Here is a 20,048-nt window from a genome sequence, read left to right on the forward strand (position 1 = left end):
TATATATATATGATCTCTTATTGGTTCCACTTCTCTGGAGAGGCCATGGTGCTCATGGAAGTAACACCTATAATGGTAATGCATTTTAGAATCTTCTGATCTTGTAGTCAGATGTGTTATCCATTGAGTTTCTGACCCCCTTCAATAGTAACACGTTTTAAATACTTCCAAAGACACACCTAACAATAACAATCCTACAGGAAAAATGACAGGTGTTGATCCAGCATTTCTGACTGGACTTTCAAATCAGTGAACTCTCATTTCTTTGAGCTGGTATCTCTGGGACACATAGGTTCTACCACTGAGATCAGAGGTAGAATCCCTCCTCTATAAACTGGTGAGTTTAGACTAGAGAATCTCTAAGTTTTCTTCCAGGTACGTGGGTTTTATGAAGTACCCCTAAATCCTGACAGATTAATTTGCAATATCTTACTGAAATGGGCCCAGGAGAAGTGGGGGCGCTATTTACAAAGCTTCTCTAAGTAACTCAGCTCTCTGGTACACAAGGTAGATCAGCCATGCAGCTGGACTTCACCTCCCATTCAGAAATACTTCTTTATCTTTTCTGCATCCCCAGGTCCTGGCCATTTTGTTTTGAGAAACATTCACACACATATACAAAGTCACCAACTATTTGGCCTGGAATTTCATAGATCCCCTGAAGGCTACCCATGCATGGCTGACAGTTATTAAGTACTCTAGACTGTTCCCAGTGTTTCCCATGGATTGTCTCATTTAATCTTCACAATGACCCTAAGAGGTAAATTCTATTATGATCATCCCCAGTTACAAAGGAGGAAACCAAGACACAGAGTAGTTAAGCCATTTATCAGAGCTCACACAACTAGTAAGTGGTAGAGCTGGGATTCAGACTCTGGCAGACAGAGCAGTTTCCAAAATTGGAGGATTAAGACCAGACAGTGACTCCTTGAAGGCTGAAGCTATATTTTATTAATATTGTTATTGTCCCTGGAGTGCTGATCACATAGTAATTTCTCCATGGTTTGAATGAATTCAACTTCATGAACTCATCTAAGTATTATTACTAAGGTTGCTTTAATGATTACGGGAAAGAATGAATACAAAGTGCTCAGCACAGTCCCAGCACACAGTAAGCACAAAACCAACAGGAGCTCTGGTTTCTTATTACAGCACCTGGGCAGCACCCCTTGTGGACCCCGGGGGTTTCCCTCCCTGGACCAGAGAAAGTGCCAAGTGATGCCAGGCACAGCCTGGGAGAGCAATTTTCTCCCATGGCTCCGTTCCAGACCTCTGAGGCCCACCTGTGGCAGCTGGCATGTGGGCAGTCACTGCTCCTCCCTGGCAGTCAGCCTGGCAGCCGCCAGCATCTGGAAGAATTTCCACAAGAACCAGGGGGCAGGGAAAGCTCTGAGAAGGGCCAGCAGGAGACTTCTGCCCTCAGAACTTAGAGGGACCCGGGGGAGTTGGGAGACATGTGGCCCATCCAGGTCAACCTGGCTGAAGGAGTATTTCTGGCTTTTTGTTTCCCAGACCTGGCTGCCCTACTGCTCCAGGAGATGTTGCCGAACAGGTTCTAGGAGAAAGGTATTTTGGCCAAAAGGCAACTGTGATACAAAGCAAGGCTCTTTTGTACATTTTTGAAGCAGTCAGTGATATCGTTGATAAACAGAAATGCCCAGACAGTAAGGCAGGCAGGGTCACTCAGCTTCACTTTCCATTTCCAGTGTCCCACTGGACTCTGGAGGTTCCCAGTGAGGCATACAAGCTCTTGAATCAAAACCAAATCCTCTCAGGGAACTGCGGTCAGGCCCAGGCGACCCGAACAACCTGTATGGGTTTTAGGATCTTCTTCAACTTTTAGGATCTTCTTCCTAAAAGCTGAGCCTGGCGAGTGGTCACGTTCCAGCTCTGTTAACTGCCCGTCTGCAGGTGGACGGAGCCCAGGTAGACCACACACCTGGATTAGCTTCCTTAGTGGAGAACAGTACCACATGCCACTTTGGTTTGTTTGTTATTTTACATGTGACCATCCACTCTGTGACAGGCACTTTAAACACATTCATGTCTAATCCTTATAAAGGAGGTATCAGAATCCCCATTTCACAGATGAGGAAACTGAGATTATGTGATGTTCACTGATTTACCCAAGATCCTAAACTTGTAAGTGGCATAGCTGGGCTACAGCCCCAAGTCTGCCTCATTTCCAAACCTCTGCTCTTTACCACCTCTGCGGGCTGAGCCTGCCAGCCAACCTGCCACATTTTCATCACTTACATGTGAATGACTTTGGGCCACTTACTCCAACTCTCTGAATTTAGCTTTCTTCATGAATAAATATTGGTACCTAATGCCCAGGAATAATGACTACCATATATAGGGCTCATAATATGCCAGGGCTTTGCATGTGTTACCTGTTACTATTATTATTCTTATTTTTAGGCACAGTAAAATTAAGTAGCTTGTCCAGGATCACATGCTAGTAAGAGACAAAGCCAGAATTTGAATGTAGGCATTTTGGCTCCTACCCTCACCTATGTTTCTGAGACCTCATTTGCTAGACAATGAAATTCCCTCAAACCCAGCTTCTGGAAATGGCGAGTTCCTAGAGTTTCAGGAGGGCCTCTCAAGGCCCAAGTGTCCTGTAAGGGGAATAACAAAGCCCACCTCCTGTAGCTGGGATGAGGATTAAATGAGAAAGTGTGACAGTGCCTAGGATACGGGGGACACTCCAATGTGTTAGATCAGAATCATAAACTGCCTCCGTCAGACTACACAAAGAAGATCCAAGTCCTATGCCTCCAAGGGATGGTATCAAGAGAAAATAAAACAGTCATAGAAAAGAACTTTGAAAATAAACACAGGGCCGGCCAAGTGGCGCATTGGTTAAAAGCTGGTTTGGGATGCCAGAGGGCCCCAGTCGGATCCCACATAAGAGGGCCAGTGACACTGCCCTCTACAGCTAAGATGCTGAACAACAGCTCAACCTGGAGCTGGGCTGCCTTGAGTTGCTGGCGATGGTGTAGGTTGCAGTCCCTGCTGCCGTGGGTTGCCATGGGCTACCGTGTGTAGCCAGCAGCCAGCGTGAGTAGCCAGCAGCCAGCGTGAGCGGCCAGCAGCTGCCGTGAGCGGCCATCCAGAAGCTGACGACTGATCTGCCTCACCCTGGAAGAGAGCAATAATGGTGCCAACTTGGGCCAGTGAAGCAACGTCCTCCACAACTAGACTGAAGAACAAAAGGACAACAACTTGTCTGTTCCCCTTCTCCCAATTCCCCAGCGCTGTTCCCATCCCCCAATTCCCCCAATAAAAATCTTAAAAAAGAAAGAAAAAAAAAAGAAAAGAAACACAAAGCACTGAGTCAAAATCTTGATCATTTGATCCCATCACAAACTTCTAGCTGAATTAGATTCAGCCTCAGATCCAATAATTTATAATCTCTTTAAATGGGCTTTCTGCCATTGGCAGCAGTTTTAACCCAGTGTCCTCAGCCTTCCCTCCTCTGTTGTGTGTGGCTTTGACCTCTGGACTCCTTGGCAAGCTAGGCTGGTCAGTTGCTGCAGGCTTGAGGCAGAGCTGGGAATCAGGAGTGTTTATGGATTACTGCCTGTTCGTGGGATGGGAATGGAGGATAGAACAGACTTAAGCAAGGGAGATATTATAGATGCCAAGCACAAAGAAAGCCAGATACATGCTCAGCAGTGGGGAGAGTGCGCGGGACTAAGAGCCTCAGGACCGGGATTCTGGTCATTCCTTGCCTCTTCCTGGTTGCCCAGCTTTCGCCACTCTTGTCCTCTCTGAGACTCAAGCTTCTCATCTCAAAAATGAGTATAAACAATATTTGCCCTGGACACCTGCAAAAGTTGTGAAGAACAAATGCAATCCAGCCCAGGAGAGGGCTTTTCATACGTAAGTACCCTGGGAGGAGACTCCTTCCTCAAGCCATGTCACACACGGGAAGCCATCATAATGTGTCCAGCACATGAGAGAAACCGGAGGGCATCTGGAGCCTCAGACAAGGCCTGTGAGGCCAATGGTGCCTGGCCCAAAGGCACCAATGCTCCAGCGCTTGGCATTGGTCTGACCACATGCCCCCAGGGCTGACTTCGCCCAAGGAAATACAATGGGTAGGAGATAGAGCCTGGATGTCAACCATCGCTAGCTGAGTCCTGAGCCCACGTGTCTTATTATCCAAGGGTGGGCTGTACGTAGATGCCTCCAGACACAGGGGTGTTACAGTCTCAGCAGTGGACATGGGGGTCCCAGCATCACCTAGAACCTGCTGTGAGACCTTGAACAAGGCAAGCCACCCACTCCCCAAGACTTGGTCTCTTTCAGCTATAAAACGAAAAACTTCATTTTGGGGTGAGAATTACATGAATCGATATATGTGAAGCACTTAGAGCAGTGTTTAATAAATAGCTGGTAAGGTCTCATCATCAACATCATCTATCATTCATGATGGTGCCTCCTTTTCAGGAGTTGAAACTCATTGACTCTGAATCATAGTACTCGCGCTGGATTTACAGGATGACAAGCTGCAGGAGGGCAGGAGCTAAGTCTGGCTTGTCCCTCATCTGATGCGCAGTGCTGAGCACACAGCCTGGCAGAGTGTGCTCTCGATCAATATTTGTTGAATGAATTTACGTTTGAGAGAAGCAGCAGGAAGAAACAGCAGCCAAAGAGAGAAGGGAGAGGGTGGGGAATGCCCAGGCAGTGAATTTTGACAATAAGGAGAGTTAAGCAGAAGGATAATTGTTTAGTTTTTAATAATGAAAGAGAGAGAAGGTGAAGGGTTTCTTTTTATTTTTTTGTAACTTATAAGTTGTTTTTATGTTGGGATGTAAAAGGTGCTGAAGGTAATGAAGCAGAGAACTGAGGTGAGATGAAGTGGAGGCTCACCCTGCCATTCAAATATTAAATTTTTAATACTTTACATGTATAGTAATAAGTTAGAGTTTTAGTCTCCACTACCAAAAAGGCTCTAACTTAGTTATCAGAAGAACTGATTCACTGCGAAGCTATGTCAGCTCTGAGCTTCTGAGTCACAGTATGTCATAAAGGATTTCCTTGCCCTGTGGAAATTCACCCCAAAAGGGCTGGGTTTTCTTTCTCCCTTCCCCTTCCCCTCCTCCTCCTCCTCCTCCACCTCCTCTTCCTCCTCCTGCTGCTGCTTCTGCTGCTTCTTAGTTCTTGTGTTCTCAGTACACATTTTTCCTCTTTCAAACTGGATCCAAATGACCCCAACATACTCAACAACTCAATCTGTTCAGAGAGGGAGGAAGCATTCACAATATGACCTGGTGGTTTGAGGCATAGATTGTGTCTCTTCATCTATGATGACTTCAGGGAATACACATGGAGATTCTGGAGTCTGACAGTCCTGAGTTGAATCCTGACCTGACTCTGCCTCAGTTTCCCCATGAGTAAAATGAAAAAGATAATACCTACTTCCTAACAATAAAGTGAGGATTAAAGAAGATCATATAAACAGGTGTGGATATAGTGTAAGAATTTAATAAATGCTAGTGCTGGTATAGTAAGTGACTGTCACTCAGGCTGTCCACCCATGCCAAAATCTCCAGAAGACCTAGGGTCAAATCCCATGTGGATGGGGAAATTCACCAGTAGACCAAAACCAGAAAAATACCAGCACCCTTGGACACACTGTGAGGGCATGCACAGAAGATGTGGTGTGGAGGAAGGGAAGAAAAACATGCCGTATTAATTTAGTTTTGAAAAGGAGTTGTGGCTTTATAAATGGCTGAGAGCTTGTAAAATTCACCTTTGGGAAATGTACCTTTGAGAGTTCCCATGCTTCAATAGGGTGTGGCCACTTTTCCTTAGGTGGTGAGTGAGTCTCCAAGCGCTGTTCTCCCGGAAGTGATGGGAATGACTCAGTAGATTAAACACTTTTACCTTTCAGAGTGTTTTGTAAAAACATGCGTATCTCAGAGATATTGCAGGTGCAGTTCCAAAAAGCTGGGGTCAACCTTAAGCCAGTTGGCTGTCTGTGCAGTACATTCCCAACTACAGTGTAAATACAATCTAACAGGGCCTCATGATGCCTATATGGCATCACCATTAACACGCCCATTATTTGGACATTCTTCCTACCATCTTAGAATTTGAGAAAAACTGCTTATTGCCCTGATCTTTGTTTTATGTCCTCAAGAGGCAAAATTTTACACATTTCAATAAACACAAGGGTTTTTTTTGGTGCTGTCTTGATCTTCTGTTTGGGCTTTTGACATCCTACTCGCCCCACTCTACCCTACTCCACACCACAAAGCATGTCTGTCTTGGCTGTGCTCCCTCTGATGGATATTTCATGGTACAAGTATCCTCAGTTCTGTCAGAACTTAATGTTAGTTGATTTTACACAGTGCTCAAAGTTGGGAGGCACACCTGGAAAGGGTTAGCCATCAACAGGGTTTTAAACCACTGGAATAGATGGAAAGCAAGAAAAATGTCATACTCATTACTATATTCTCTCTAACGCCTAAGGCTACACCTTGTATATCTTCCTGAGAACAGGTATTCAATACACGGCACTGTAAAATTATAGACTCTTAAAGCTGAAAGGAACCTCAAGATCAGTTCCCATCATTCCACATCTGAGAAATTTGAGACCTAGGTAGTTAAAACTGGGTTATCAGATATTTAGTTTACATCAGCCAGAGTCCAGATGTTCCTACTCTGAGTTCGGAAGTATTTCTTCTGTCAGGTTGCTTGTCCAATGAATGAATGAATGACTTTACCACTCAATTTGTACAGCCAAAGGAGACCGGAAGATACTAGAATTAAATAATCTAGTAAATGTAATTGTTTGGAGAAACCGTATTTGCCCAATTTTACTGAAGTTCTCCACTGTCAATTGAGTGTTTATGTTCACAGCCTTAGAGATATTTTTAGTCATTTAAAATTTTTGAACAATGCATATACACTCCAGATAAATAACAAGTCACATTTCAATATAATGTTAAACTCTAATTCCTTTATAATCTATATGACTTATCTCAAATAATGACATCACCAGATTGAATCCAATGTATTTTTACTTGCCTTTACATGTCAATGGTAAAGGATACAAATTTGCCATGTATGTCCTTATTATGTAATAGTTTCAAGGAAAAAAATTTTCTTTAAAATTAATACTTGTAAATTAACTCTGATATAACATGACTACGTATTTATCAACCAGGTTCTCAAACCACATTGTCCTTTAAGAATCCAACTTTTGCCCTGTAAATCTTTTTTTTTTTTTAACTAAATAACCATTGGCAGCTTTGGGTTTCATTCCTTTCATATTCTTGCTCATCCTGACAAGGAGAGGTTTGAGAAGAGAAATAGGAAGATAATAGAGACAAAAGAAAAGAGAAAGTCATAGATTACCCAGAAACTGGAAGGGAGAAGTAGTCAGTTTCCTAGGGTAGGAGAGAAATGTGCCAAGGTGTGGTCCGGAAACATGGGCCCATACAGGCTCCCACACTCTCTGCCCTCCCCTCTCAGTCTCATCCCTTCTGCCAAGAGGTAAGATGTAAAATCTTACCAACAATCTTGGTTAAACAGAAAATGATAAAGTTTCTAAACGCAGATTTAGACACATAAATCCAGCCAAAACTGGAAACATTTTACAATGCCTGGGAGAGTGCCATGACACCAACCACTCCTGTCCCCCTCCACTGCAATGTCATAGAATAATACATAACCTTTTGGAATTGCAATGGCCTTTTAAAAATTATCTAGTTTAAACTCTCCTTGGGCCGGCCGAGTGGTGCGTTGGTTAAGAACTGGCTTGGGATGCCAGAGGGTCCTGGTTCGGATCCCACATATGAGGGCCAGTGACACTGCCCTCTGCAGCTAAGATGGTGAACGGCAGCCCAGGACCTGGAGCTGGGCTGCCGTGGGTCTCCGGCGATGGCGTAGGCTGCAGTCCCCTGCTGCAGTGGGCGGTCATAAGCTACCGTGTGTAGCCAGCAGCCAGCGTGAGCGGCCAGCAGCCGCCGTGAGTGGCCGTCCAGAAGCCGGCAACTGATCTGCCTTGCCCGGGAAGAGCGCAATGACGGCGCCAGCTTGGGCCAGTGAAGCAACATCCTCCACAACTAGACTGAAGAACAAAACAACAGCAACTTGTCTGTTCCCCTCCCCCAATTCCCCAATAAAATCTTTTTAATAAATAAATAAATAAATAATAAACTCTCCTCACCCGTTTTGCAGAAAAGAAAACGGACATCCAGAGAAATGAGGTCACTTGCTCAAGGTCATTCATCAAGACCAAACTACAATTAAATCCCCAAACTGCAGACTTGTTTTGTTCAGAGCTCTTTTCTCTATGAGCAATTTCAGAGCTACAAAACATACCAAAAAAAAAAAAAATCCCAACTTTGGAGGGATGAAGAACAATTACATAGAAGCACAAAGTAGCAGGAAAACAAACTAATCCAAAATAATAACTTCATCCCACCTCTCAGAAGGCTAGTGACAATAAAAGCAGCAGCGAGCTGTTTTATGGAGAAATAGTACCTCAGACCGCTTAATTGCACGTTTTCCTCTTTTACCCATTTCTCACAGGCAAAGACAATAAAAAATGCACATGACTCTTACTTTGAACCAACACAGACTTTTTTGATATCTGAAATTTGGGGATTAACAAATACATTTTCCCCTCCAAGGGCTTACAGAAATCACCTTATTAGAGTTCAAATAACAGGTCTCAAAGCCCTGGGGAAAATGAATAGCAGTCCACAGAAATTGGTTTTCTCCCCTGACCTACCCTGGTAACAAACTGGAGCTAAAGCCAGAGAGCCTTGGCTTTATCAGTCTCCTACACGCAGACTTTGAAAGAATGTGACTCACTCCAGAAAACTAACATTCCAAAACAGGGCTTGAGAAAAAGAAGAAAACTTTTCCTTACCCTTAAAAATAACAGAAACAATAGGATCCGGTTTCCCAAATTTCGTTTTAGGGATATTGCTGGCAGATTCCACAATCACACGAAGCATGGCTCTGAATGGGAAGAGAGCAAGTTTCAGCAAACGAAGTTAAGGAGACATGGGCGCTGGAGCTCCAGCCGCACCGCCCCAGGAGAGAAGGCTGGGGAGGACTTCAGTGAGAAAGGAAGGGGGAAATGCAATGGGTGGATCTCTGACGGATTATTTGCTGAAGGCTACTGTAAACTGATATCCAAACTCCCGGGAGTCTCGGCAGTGCCACAGGCACCCACTTTTGAATTCGGGAAATGTGGAAGTGAAAAAAACAAAACCTCAACTAAGAAAAATTATGTGTAACGAATTAAACTAAAGTGGATTTGGAGCCAACATGGGCAGGTCAGGAGACCACTAAGACCTTGCTGCCTTTAGCAATAATTTGTGAAACCAACTTCATTTTCTGCCACTGCTTTAATTGTTTTCTGAACGTCACAGAGTTTTAAAACTTTACTTAGTCATTTTAAAATTTTTACTTTTGCTGTTTTTTCCTTCATGCTGTTGAACACACTCAGAAACTACTTGTAGATATTTAAAACAAACAAAATAGTTAAAGAGTGCCCCCTACTGTATGGCAGAGGAATAACTGAGTTTATTTCAAGCGAACCCAATTTGGAAGCAGTAATATGGGTTTACAAAATTGGTGTATTGGAGTCTAATTCTTTGCTTTCCAAAAGGATTCATCATAGGATTTCTTAAAATATCCTTAAGACATGAAAGCTAGTCACTTAAGTTTTCCTGGTCTATCACATGCTGTTAACAGTCTTCAATAAAAATGGAGAAGTGGCTCACTACTCTTTCAGGACATAAATCTGAGAAGTGTCTCTATTCAAGGGGACAGGGACTATTGAGATAGGTATAGGAACCACTGCAATGGAATTTTGCAGCAGAAGGGAGAGATTGGGTTCAATTGCAAATAGAGCATGGGCAAGTAGGAATTTATAGCCAAGGAGCAGTGTGAATGAGTGGAAAATTACCAACAGGAAACATCAGGGAGAAAGAATATTCTGGCTAAACCGACCAAACAGGATTCTTGCTGAACATAGATTAGGGAGATCAGAAATCACATTAGAGATGGTAGAGAAGAAGGAACACCATCAGATAACGAGGGTGATCAGATGTAGAGGGTATGTGTGGGGGTGGGGGCAGTTCTGGGTAAACTGACTTAGTAGGATTCTTCCTAAAACTCAATTTTACAAGGAAGTGAAGAAATGAGCCTAAGAGAAGGTTCAGGAGACTGACTAAAGTTTGGTCAAGCAAAAAATATTTTTGTCTGTTTCCAGCCAAGATGGTGGCAGAGTAGGTAAATGCTGTGCTTACCTCCTCTGAGGACCATATCAATTACAACTAAACTACAAAACAACCATTACTGAGAATAGCCTGAAGTCTACCTGAACCAAAGCCCTACAACTAAGGACATACAGAAGACACCTTGAGACTGGTAGGAGGGGCAGAGATGCAGAACGGGCTGGTTCCACACTCATGAGGGGCCATTAAAAATCAGAAGGGATATCTCAGCTGCAGAAGCCTTCCCCTGAGAAACCAGGAGTCCCAGCTCCTTCTCAGTCCAGAGTTTCAGTGCTTACTCACTGACAGACTCACTTGCTCTCACTCTGAGCTCCAGTGCTGGGGCAGCAGCTCGAAAGGCACCAGGGACATACAGGGAGGAACTGAATTGTCTATATTCAGGGTGAAGGCTGGAGGGGCAGCTTTCTCTAGGATGGAGGAGCTGGCAGAAGCCATTGTTGCTTTGTTGAGCCCTCCTCCCAGCATGCAGACTCATGCAAACACCATATCTAAGTCCCCTTCAAACTGGCTATCACCTTTTGTCTGCCCCACCCTACTGATTCCCTGAGACCATGCCTCACCCAATTTTCAGGCACACCCAGGCCACTTCCAGTGGCTTTTCTGTATAAATGGCCTGCCTTGGCTCATGCTGCAGACATTCCTAAAATCTCTCAAAGGTTCACAAAACCCAAACAAGCAGCAACTGGCTTTGGCATATCTGTTGGCTGAGCAGCTCTAAGCCTGCTAGCAACAGCTAGCCTTGTTTCATGGTTTGGCCTCTCAAGGCACCTCCAAGCACAGCTCAGGTGGCAGCCATCTCTGGATTGCTTTGTGGCTCATGCCAGGTGGCCCTGAGCAGGGCACAGTCTGTGGCTGAACTTGGCCTGCAACAGGTCTCCTCCCAGGTGACCCAGGGGCTGGCAGCCACAGTGGCCAGCTTCAGACTGGGCAGGAGCATCACTTGGCCACCTCCAAGGGCAACACACCCAAAGGACAGACTGGGCAGGCAACAGAGCCCTGCTAAATCAAACCCTGCTCTGTAGGGTCAGCCTCTGCACAACAGCTCCTCCACTGTAGTCACAGTCAGTCCTCACAACCAATTAGCCTGAGAGTCAATCCCTCCCATTGATGTGTAAACAGCAATCAAGTCTCAACTACTACAAGAGGGCACACAAAACCCACATAAGGGACACACCTAGAGCACCTGGATCTGGTGACCAGGGAGATTGCTCACTGGGCCCCACAGGACACCTACTAAATAAGACCACTCTACTAAGACCAGGAAGCATAGCAGCCCTACATAGAAGCAAACACAGGGAGACAGCCAAAATAGGGAGACAGAGAAACATTTCCCAAATTAAAGAACAGAACAAAGCTACAAAAAAAGAACTAAACAAAATGGAGAAAAGCAATCTATAATACCAGATGTAGAGTTCCAAACACTGGTTATAAGGATGCTCAGTGATCTCAGAAAGAACTTCAACAAAGAGAAAGGAGACATAAAAATGGAGATAGAAAACATTTAAAAAAAAACAGAAATAAAGACTATAATAACTGAAATGAAGAATACATTAGAGCGAATCAACAGTAGGTTACATGTAGCAGAGATTGGAATCAGTGATTAAGAAGATAAGGTAGCAGAAAACACCCAAAGAGAATAGCAAGAAGAAAAAAGAATCCAAAATAATGAGAGTTTAAGGGGTCTCTGGGACAACATCAAAAGTCCAATATGTGCATCACGGGGTACTAGAAGGAGAAGAGAAAGAGCAAGGAACTGCAAACCTATTTGAAGAAATAATGATGGAAAATTTCCCTAACCTGGCAAAGGAAATAAATATATAAGCCCAGGAAGTACAGAGAGTCCCAAACAAGATGAACCCAAAAAAGGCCCACACCAAGACACATCAGAATTAAAATGCCAAAGGTTAAAGACAAAGAGAGAATCTTAAAAGCAGCAAGAGAAAAGCGGTTAGTTTCCTACAATGGGAGCTCCCATAAGACCATCAGCTGATTTCTCAACAGAAACTTTGCATCCAAAAGGGATTGGCAGGAAATATTCAAAGAGATGAAAAGCAAGGACCTACAACCAAGATTACTCTACCCAGCAAAGCTGTCATTTAGAATTGAAGAACATGTAAAGAGCCTCCGAGACAAGAAAAAGCTAAAGGAGTTCCTCACCACCAAACAGTATCATAATGAATTTTAGAGGGACTTCCTTAAGGCAAAAAAAAAAAAAAAGAAGAAGAATAAAATGGCAGTAACTACATATCTATCAACAATTACTGTAAATGTAAATGGATTAAATGTTCCAATCAAAAGATAGAGAAGCTGAATGGATAAGAAAACAAGACCCTTACATATGCTGCCTACAAGAGACTCACCAGATCAAAAGATGGGAAAAAGATATTTCATGAAAATGGAAACTAACAAACAAAAAAGCTGTGGTAGCAATATTTATACCAGACAAAATAGACTTCAAAGAGAGGCTATAACAAGTGATAAAGAAGGGCCCAGTAATCCCACTTCTGGGTAATTATCCTAAGAAACCCAAAATGCTACTTCTAGAAGATGTGTGCATCCACATGTTCATTATAGCATTGTTTACAATGGCCAAGATGTGGAGACAGCCTGAGTGTCTTTCAATGGTTAAATGGATAAAGAGCACGTGATACATACATACAATGGCATAATGCTTAATCATGGAAGGCAATGGGTTCTTGCCATCTGTGGTGGCATAGATGGACCTGGAGGGTATTGTGCTGGGTGAAGTATGTCAGAAAGCAAAAGACAGATGCAATGTGATTTCACTTATATGTGGAATCTAAAGAACAAAATTAACAAACAAATGAAATAGAAACAAATCCATAGATACAGAGAACATTTTGATGGTTTCCAGATGTGAGGAGGGTTAGGAATGGGTGAAAAAGGAGAAGGGGTTAATAAGTACAAATTGGTTTTTACAAAGTAGTCATGGGGATGTAGGGGATAGCATAAGATATTTGGTTAATAATATTGTAACAACTATGTATGGTGTTAGATGAGTACTAGATAGATGGGAGGGGTGTTGGGGGACAGGATGAAAAAGATGAAGGCATTAAATAGTACAAATTGGTAGTTACAAAGTAGTCATGGCAATGTAAAGTAAATGTAAAGGGAATATAGTTAGTAATATGGTAATAACTATGTATAGTGCCAGGTGGGTGCTACATTAGTCAGGGGGATCACATCATAAATTATATAAATGTCTAACCACTATGCTGTACACCTGAAATTAATATAAAATAATATTGAATGTTAACTGTAAGTGAAAATTTTAAAAAAGGGGAAAAGACAAAGGGGAATAAGATGTTCAAAATCCCAGATATAAAAAAAAATAAGTCTTAGGGATGTAATGTACAGCACAGGGGATATAGTTAATAATATCACGATAGCTTGGTACAGCATCAGATGGTTGTTGGATTTATCATGGTGATCACTTCTTTAGCATAGGGGATATAATTAATAATATGGTAATAATTATGTATAGTGCCAGGTGGGTGTTGTGTTGTTGAATAACTATGATGTACACCTGAAACTAATATAATATTGTATGTTAGCTATATTTTAATAAAAATCTTTAAAATAAATAAAGACATTTTTCTACAGTATCACAATAATATGGCCATGTCTTGTGTATTCAAGTTATCCAATTATGCTAATAACTATTTATATTAAAGTATCTTTTTTTAGATTTTTGGTATATTTTAAAATTAGGACCCAATCAAGATTCAAACATTGCATTTGCACATTTGGCTGTTTTGTTTCTTTGATCATTTTATTTTTTTTATTTTTTTATTTTTTAAAGATTTTATTGGGGAATTGGGGGAGGGGAACAGCGCTGGGGAATCAGAGGAAGGGGAACAGACAAGTTGTTGTCCTTTTGTTCTTCAGTCTAGTTGTGGAGTACTTTACTTCACTGGCCCATGTTGGTATTATCAGTGCGCTCTTTCCAGGTGAGGCAGATTGGTCGCCGGTATCTGGACGGCCGCTCACGGCAGCTCTTGGCAACTCACACAGGCTGCCAGCCGCTCACACTGGCTGCTGGCCACACACAGTAGTTTATGACAGCCCACTGCAACAGGGGTTGCAGCCTACGCCGTAATAGGCGACACACAGCAGCCCAGCTCCAGGTCAAGCTGTTGTTCACCATCTTAGCTGTAGAGGGCAGTGTCACTGGCCCTCATGTGGAATCCAAACCAGGGCCCTGCTGGCGTCCCAAGCCAGCTCTTAACCAATGTGCCACTCGGCCGGCCCTGACCATTTTATTTTTGAACAGTCTCCCATTATTCATCTTTTTTTCCATGACATTAACTTTTGAAGAGGCCTATTGTAAATTACATACTTTAAAATTCTTAGATTTAATTATTGTTGGTACAGCAAAGTACATTTGCTTTTGTATATTGACCTTGTGTCCAGTAACCTGGCTAAACTTTCACTTTAACTTTTATAATTGAGCAGTAAATTCTTAGAGATTTTTTATCATTATAATTATATAATCTGCAAATAATAACTGTTTTGCTCCTTCTTTTCCAATCCTTGCACTTGCTTTATTTTTACTTTTCTTACTATGTGAAAGACTAGATATTTTATTACAATATTGGCAAGGGTGGTAATTACAGATATCCTTACCCTTTCTCTATTTCAAGGAGAAAGGTCTCCATATTTCACCATAAGCATGTTTTCTGTAGGTTTTTGTAATTAGCCTTTTTAAGGTTAAAGATGTTCTCTTCATTCTTACCTTGATAAGGCTTTTGAAAAAAATAAAGTTGCATTTTATCAGATGGTTTAACTTTAGAAGATATGACTTTTATGTTGAATGTGGTGAATTATATTCATTGTCTAATATTAAACTAACCTTGCATTACTGGAATAAATCCAATTTAGTTGTCATATTTTAGGCTTTTATATTGCTGAATTTGTATTGATAATAGTTTTTAACATTATTTATGACTTTTGCTCCTATGTTGATGAATAAGACTGATCTATAATTTTCCTTCCTCATTTTGTCTTGGTCCAGCTTTGGTATCAAAGTTATGTTAACATCATAAAACGAGTTGGGGACTGCTGCTCCCTTTTTTTCTATTATTTGGAAAAGTTTGTGTTTGGGGTTTTATTTCTTCTGATAAGTTATTATTTTATAAGTCTTACCTATAATTATTTTAAAGAATCAAGATGTGGTATGATGGAAGTGTTAGCTAATGCTGTGCTGGAGATCATTTTGCAATATATAAGTGTACCAAACCAACAGTTGTACAACTTAAATTTACATAATACTTTATGTAAATTAGATCTCAGTAAAGCTGGAAGACAAAAAGAATCAAGAAATCCTTCTAAGCTTGTTACAAAATTAGCAGTTCACCTCTCCTCACATCCACATTTTCTAGCAGCATTTCCACTCCCAGAGGTCCCTACTTTTAACTTTTTCATCTGATTATTTGGTTATTTATCTCCAAATAACATGCTTTTATTTCTACTTTTTTATTTCCCAATTTGGGGCATTTTCTACTTGTTTCCTAGCAAGGAAAAGAAGGACTTAATTTTCTTTCACTGCCCCTCAATCTACCTACGTATGCATACATTTCCTATATCCCATCCACCCAATATAAATATATCATAAATTTGCTTAGGTCACGTATTTACATTATTGTGACTATATGAACACTATTTACAACTGAGTCATGAAATATACTATGACGTGCTTTATACAACATTTTGATTTTTTTATATTTAATAACTCGTGGTTGCCTTTTGTACCTTAAACTCTCCCCAAATTATGTAAATATCTCAGTATGTCCAAACATATTAGGTATTATATTAATTTCATCTTCTTGAAGAAACCTGTCCTGGAGTCTTTTGAATGGTTTTGATCTGACATGGTTTTGCTCTAGAGCTACTGCACAAGTACTGTTCTAGGGCTTCCTTCTCCATCCCTTTGTATCTCTTATTCAAGATCCTATGTCCTCCTCATTCTTGGTTGACTTTCTTGTATTGGTGGAGCACATACCTTCCTTGTCTGAATGGCTTTATTCTACTGTCATATTAAACTGACAGTTTGGTTGGTACAGAATTCCAAGTTCAAAAGCATTTTCTCTCAAAGTGTTGCTCTGTTGTCTTCTGTCTTCCCATGTAGCTCTCCCTTCTCTAGCTAGGAGGGTATGTTGTCAGGTGACTTGTCATAGAAAAGCATGCTCTGCCCACCCCATTAAGGGCAGATGTGGTCATGGAACTAGCTTTAGAGGAATATAAGAGTGTGATGTATGCTGCAATATGCCACCCAGATCCTCCTCTAAGAATGAAGAATTTGTTACCCACACCTGCTGAGAAAGCAACCAGAAAAGTCCCTTCACTGTCAGCCCTCTTTGGGGATTACGGACACTGAAGAAAACTTCCTGTCCAAAGTCATGTTGCCTTTCAGGAGCAGTCTACCTCCAATGACTGATCTATCAATGCAGGAGTATAAGGGCCTGGCCCTCTTGCTCCAAATGGTGACAATCACAGGGTCATCCCAACTCCTGGGCTCCCCCTGGGGCCAGCTGAGGTTAGTGTGGGGATTGCATCACTGCAGATCCTACCTTAAGTATGGGAGAGATACCTGGAATGCTCTGGCAGGCAGTGAAAAGTGGGGACTAAAATGCCCCCAAAAATGGGCATGATTGAGTGGATAGACTACGTAAGACTGGAAAACTCACCAGATGACTGTCCTGCAGAGGCTGGAAAACACATTATTTACCAAGGCAATCAGGTTTTAGATATAAATCTGTAAGATTTCAACAAACACTATAAGAAAAACACCTAAAACCTATTTCCTTTTGGAAAAAATCAAGAAAGAATAAGAGAGCTAAAAGTAAATTAACACAGTGATCAGCCATTTATTCATCAATAATATGTTTGTTTGTCCAACAAATACTTGAGAATCTGCAAGTACCATGTGTTGGGTGCTGGGGCTTCAGTGGAGAATAAGTCAAAGTTCTGATCTGATGAAACTCCCTGGCTAGTGGAGACCAAATGTCAGGTCTCACACATCTCGCATGCACTGCTCTCAACAATTCTGGGACCTAGGACTCTTGGGTTCATCTTTTCAGCTGACAAAGCTGAGGCTCAGAAGAGCTAAAAACTTGAGCCAGGATTCAAACCCACTGTCTTTTGAGCTCTATTTCTTTTCCAACTTCACCTCAGCTAAGATCTTGTTATTTTGCTGTTTCATTATTCCTCACCTTTTTTTTGTCAAGCAAATCTGTACATTAATCTATGTAAGTGGCCTTAGGTCTGTCCTGGAGCATCGATGCAAAAGGGACAGAGAAAGAGAACTATTTAGAAGAGAGGAAAGACTTGGCAAAAAAAATCTAGACATGAGGAACAAAGTAATCAGGGTAGCACAGGGGATTTAACAGAAGAGAAGTGAAGATAGATTCATAGTATCTTATTCTAATTCCAGTTTTACAAAATCTTAGGTATTACCTAACAGCAATTGTCAAACTGGCACATACAGAGGGTCCATTGTTAAGATCTGTTTGCTGAAATAGTTCTGTAAAAATTATTTCGGTTGAAAACTAAAAAAACTATTTTTTAGTAGCTTAATTATAGGGTTTTGCATAGTGGTAGATGCTATTTTGAAATAACTTAATATATAGTATATGTAAATTTCATTCCTTCAAAAAAATTGCCTGGCAATAACTAAGTCTACCTGGGGATCAGGATAAAGTATTTTATAACACTTGGCACCATCACATTGTCATTATTCAAGGCAATTGGAAGAGCTAAATATAAGACAACAATGAATCTGAACTTCTCCAAGTAAGTATTAACATAATTTTGAAAACAAAGCTAGAAAAATGGAACAAAAAAAGTAGAATATTTTAAGTATTGTGTTCACTACTATGGACAAACATGATGTTTGATAGAAAAACATCAGGCCTATAACTTCTCTTGTAGAAGGTTATCTTGGCCTTAGGCAAGCCCTGTCCATTGTTTTTGTGCATCTAGGTTAAGACATCTTTGAAATGCCTCTTTTTCAGACCTCTCCAAAGCATAACCGCCCTCAAGAGAGCACATAATCTTGTTAACTATCCTGTAATCCAATCATAAATATTTCTCTGTCTTCCTTTCTAATCTTCCTTACATTCTCTCCTTGGTTCCAAGTGTATAAAAGTAACTGCAAGCTGTGATTCTGGGAAGCATTTTTTCAGTCTGTTGAGATTTTGCTTCCAGGAGTACCCTCTGTTTGGCTCAAAGAAAAGCTAATAAACTTTTATAAAAATTCTCTATAGGTTTAAACTTCCTTATGTTGACAATTTTAATAACCTCACAGACTTAAAATTAAATTTTAAAGGGAGCTACAACAGGCAGTGCCCAGGGAGCTGCCCTTTCCAAATAGAATGCACTGTGAATCAAGAACCAAGTCAGGAAGTATCACTGACTGGCTAATAAGAATTCTCCCATATGAGATTAGCCAGCTAGAGAAAATAGCCAATCTTCTTGGCTGTTACATTTCTTTCTGTAAATGAATAAAGATGAATTTTGAAAGTGGCAACATCAAAGTACTATCACTTTCTGAGGCCTTGTGCAAACTATCAGCTCCTCACATTTCATGCCTGGCAGCACCTATCTTGTGAAGAGCAAACATTGATTTTCAGGTTTAATGACAATTACAAAATTAAATAAGCTTCCAGGCCAATGAACCTCCTGCCTGCTTCTCTTCCCCAGGGGTCCCCAGTCACAGGTGTTGACGTAAGAAACTTCCAAACCTGTAGAGAATTTTTATGAGTGTATTTAAGCCAAACTGATGACATTGCTGGGAAGCAAGATCTCAAATGCTCCAGAGAGTTTTGCAGTTTCTTTTATACATTTGGAATTAAGGAGGAAACTACTACATGAAGGTGGGAGAAAGCAAGTACAGGATAGTCAACAAGATTGTGTGCTCTCCTGAAGGTCTGAAAAAGAGGCTTATTCTAGCATTTCATAGGTGTGTTAACTTAGAGATGTACAAGAACAAGGGACAGGACCTATTAAGGCAAAGATAAACCTTTTACTAAAGAAGTTATGTGGGGCCGGCTGAGTGGCGTGTTGGTTAAGAGCTGGCTTGGGGGCCGGCCGAGTGGTGCATTGGTTAAGAACTGGCTTGAGATGCCAGAGGGCCCCAGATTGGATCCCACATATGAGGGCCAGTGACACTGCCCTCTACAGCTAAGATGCTGAACAACAGCTCAACCTGGAGCTGGGCTGCCATGAGTTGCTGGCGATGGCGTAGGCTGCAGTGAGGCTGCAGTGGGCTGCCGTAAAGCTACCGTGAGTGGCCAGCAGCCTGTGTGAGCTGCCAAGAACCCCATGAGTGGTCGTCCAGTGGCTGGCGACCGATCTGCCTCACCCGGGAAGAGTGCAATGATAATACCAACATGGGCCAGTGAAGTGATGTCCTCCACAACTAGACTGAAGAACAAAAGGACAGCAACTTATCTGGTCCCCTCCCCCAATTCCCCAATAAAATATTAAAAAAAAAAAAAGTTATATGCCTGGGGCATGACTATCCACCTTGACATGCCCAGTTAGGAATTTATGATCAAATCACCCTATGAGGTTACTTTTGGTCACTGGACTGTCACATTTATTATAGAGCCCCTTTTTCATCCACACAGGAAGTACTCCTGCCAGAAGAGAGGGACCTGGGGAGCAGATGTATAATTGAGGTGTCTGGCCCGGTGTGCCCAGGCACCAGGCCCCCAGCAACCAGGTGCCACCCCTCTTCACACAGTCTCTCCC

At 41.8% G+C, this 20,048-nt stretch overlaps 1 protein-coding gene across 1 annotated transcript in view; it reads right to left on the minus strand.

Moving 5' to 3' along the window:
* MYOF (myoferlin) overlaps nucleotides 1-9,193 on the minus strand; it is a 165,673-nt gene extending 156,480 nt beyond the window's left edge. The window contains exon 1 of the mRNA XM_019639002.1: nucleotides 8,897-9,193. Coding sequence (XP_019494547.1) covers nucleotides 8,897-8,984 — 88 coding nt within the window. The 5' untranslated portion in view covers nucleotides 8,985-9,193. The remainder of the gene's footprint in view (nucleotides 1-8,896) is intronic.
* Nucleotides 9,194-20,048: the final 10,855 nt, after the last annotated feature.

This window comes from Hipposideros armiger, unplaced genomic scaffold (assembly GCF_001890085.2).
Source record: "Hipposideros armiger isolate ML-2016 unplaced genomic scaffold, ASM189008v1 scaffold_42, whole genome shotgun sequence".
Classification (NCBI taxonomy): domain Eukaryota; kingdom Metazoa; phylum Chordata; class Mammalia; order Chiroptera; family Hipposideridae; genus Hipposideros; species Hipposideros armiger.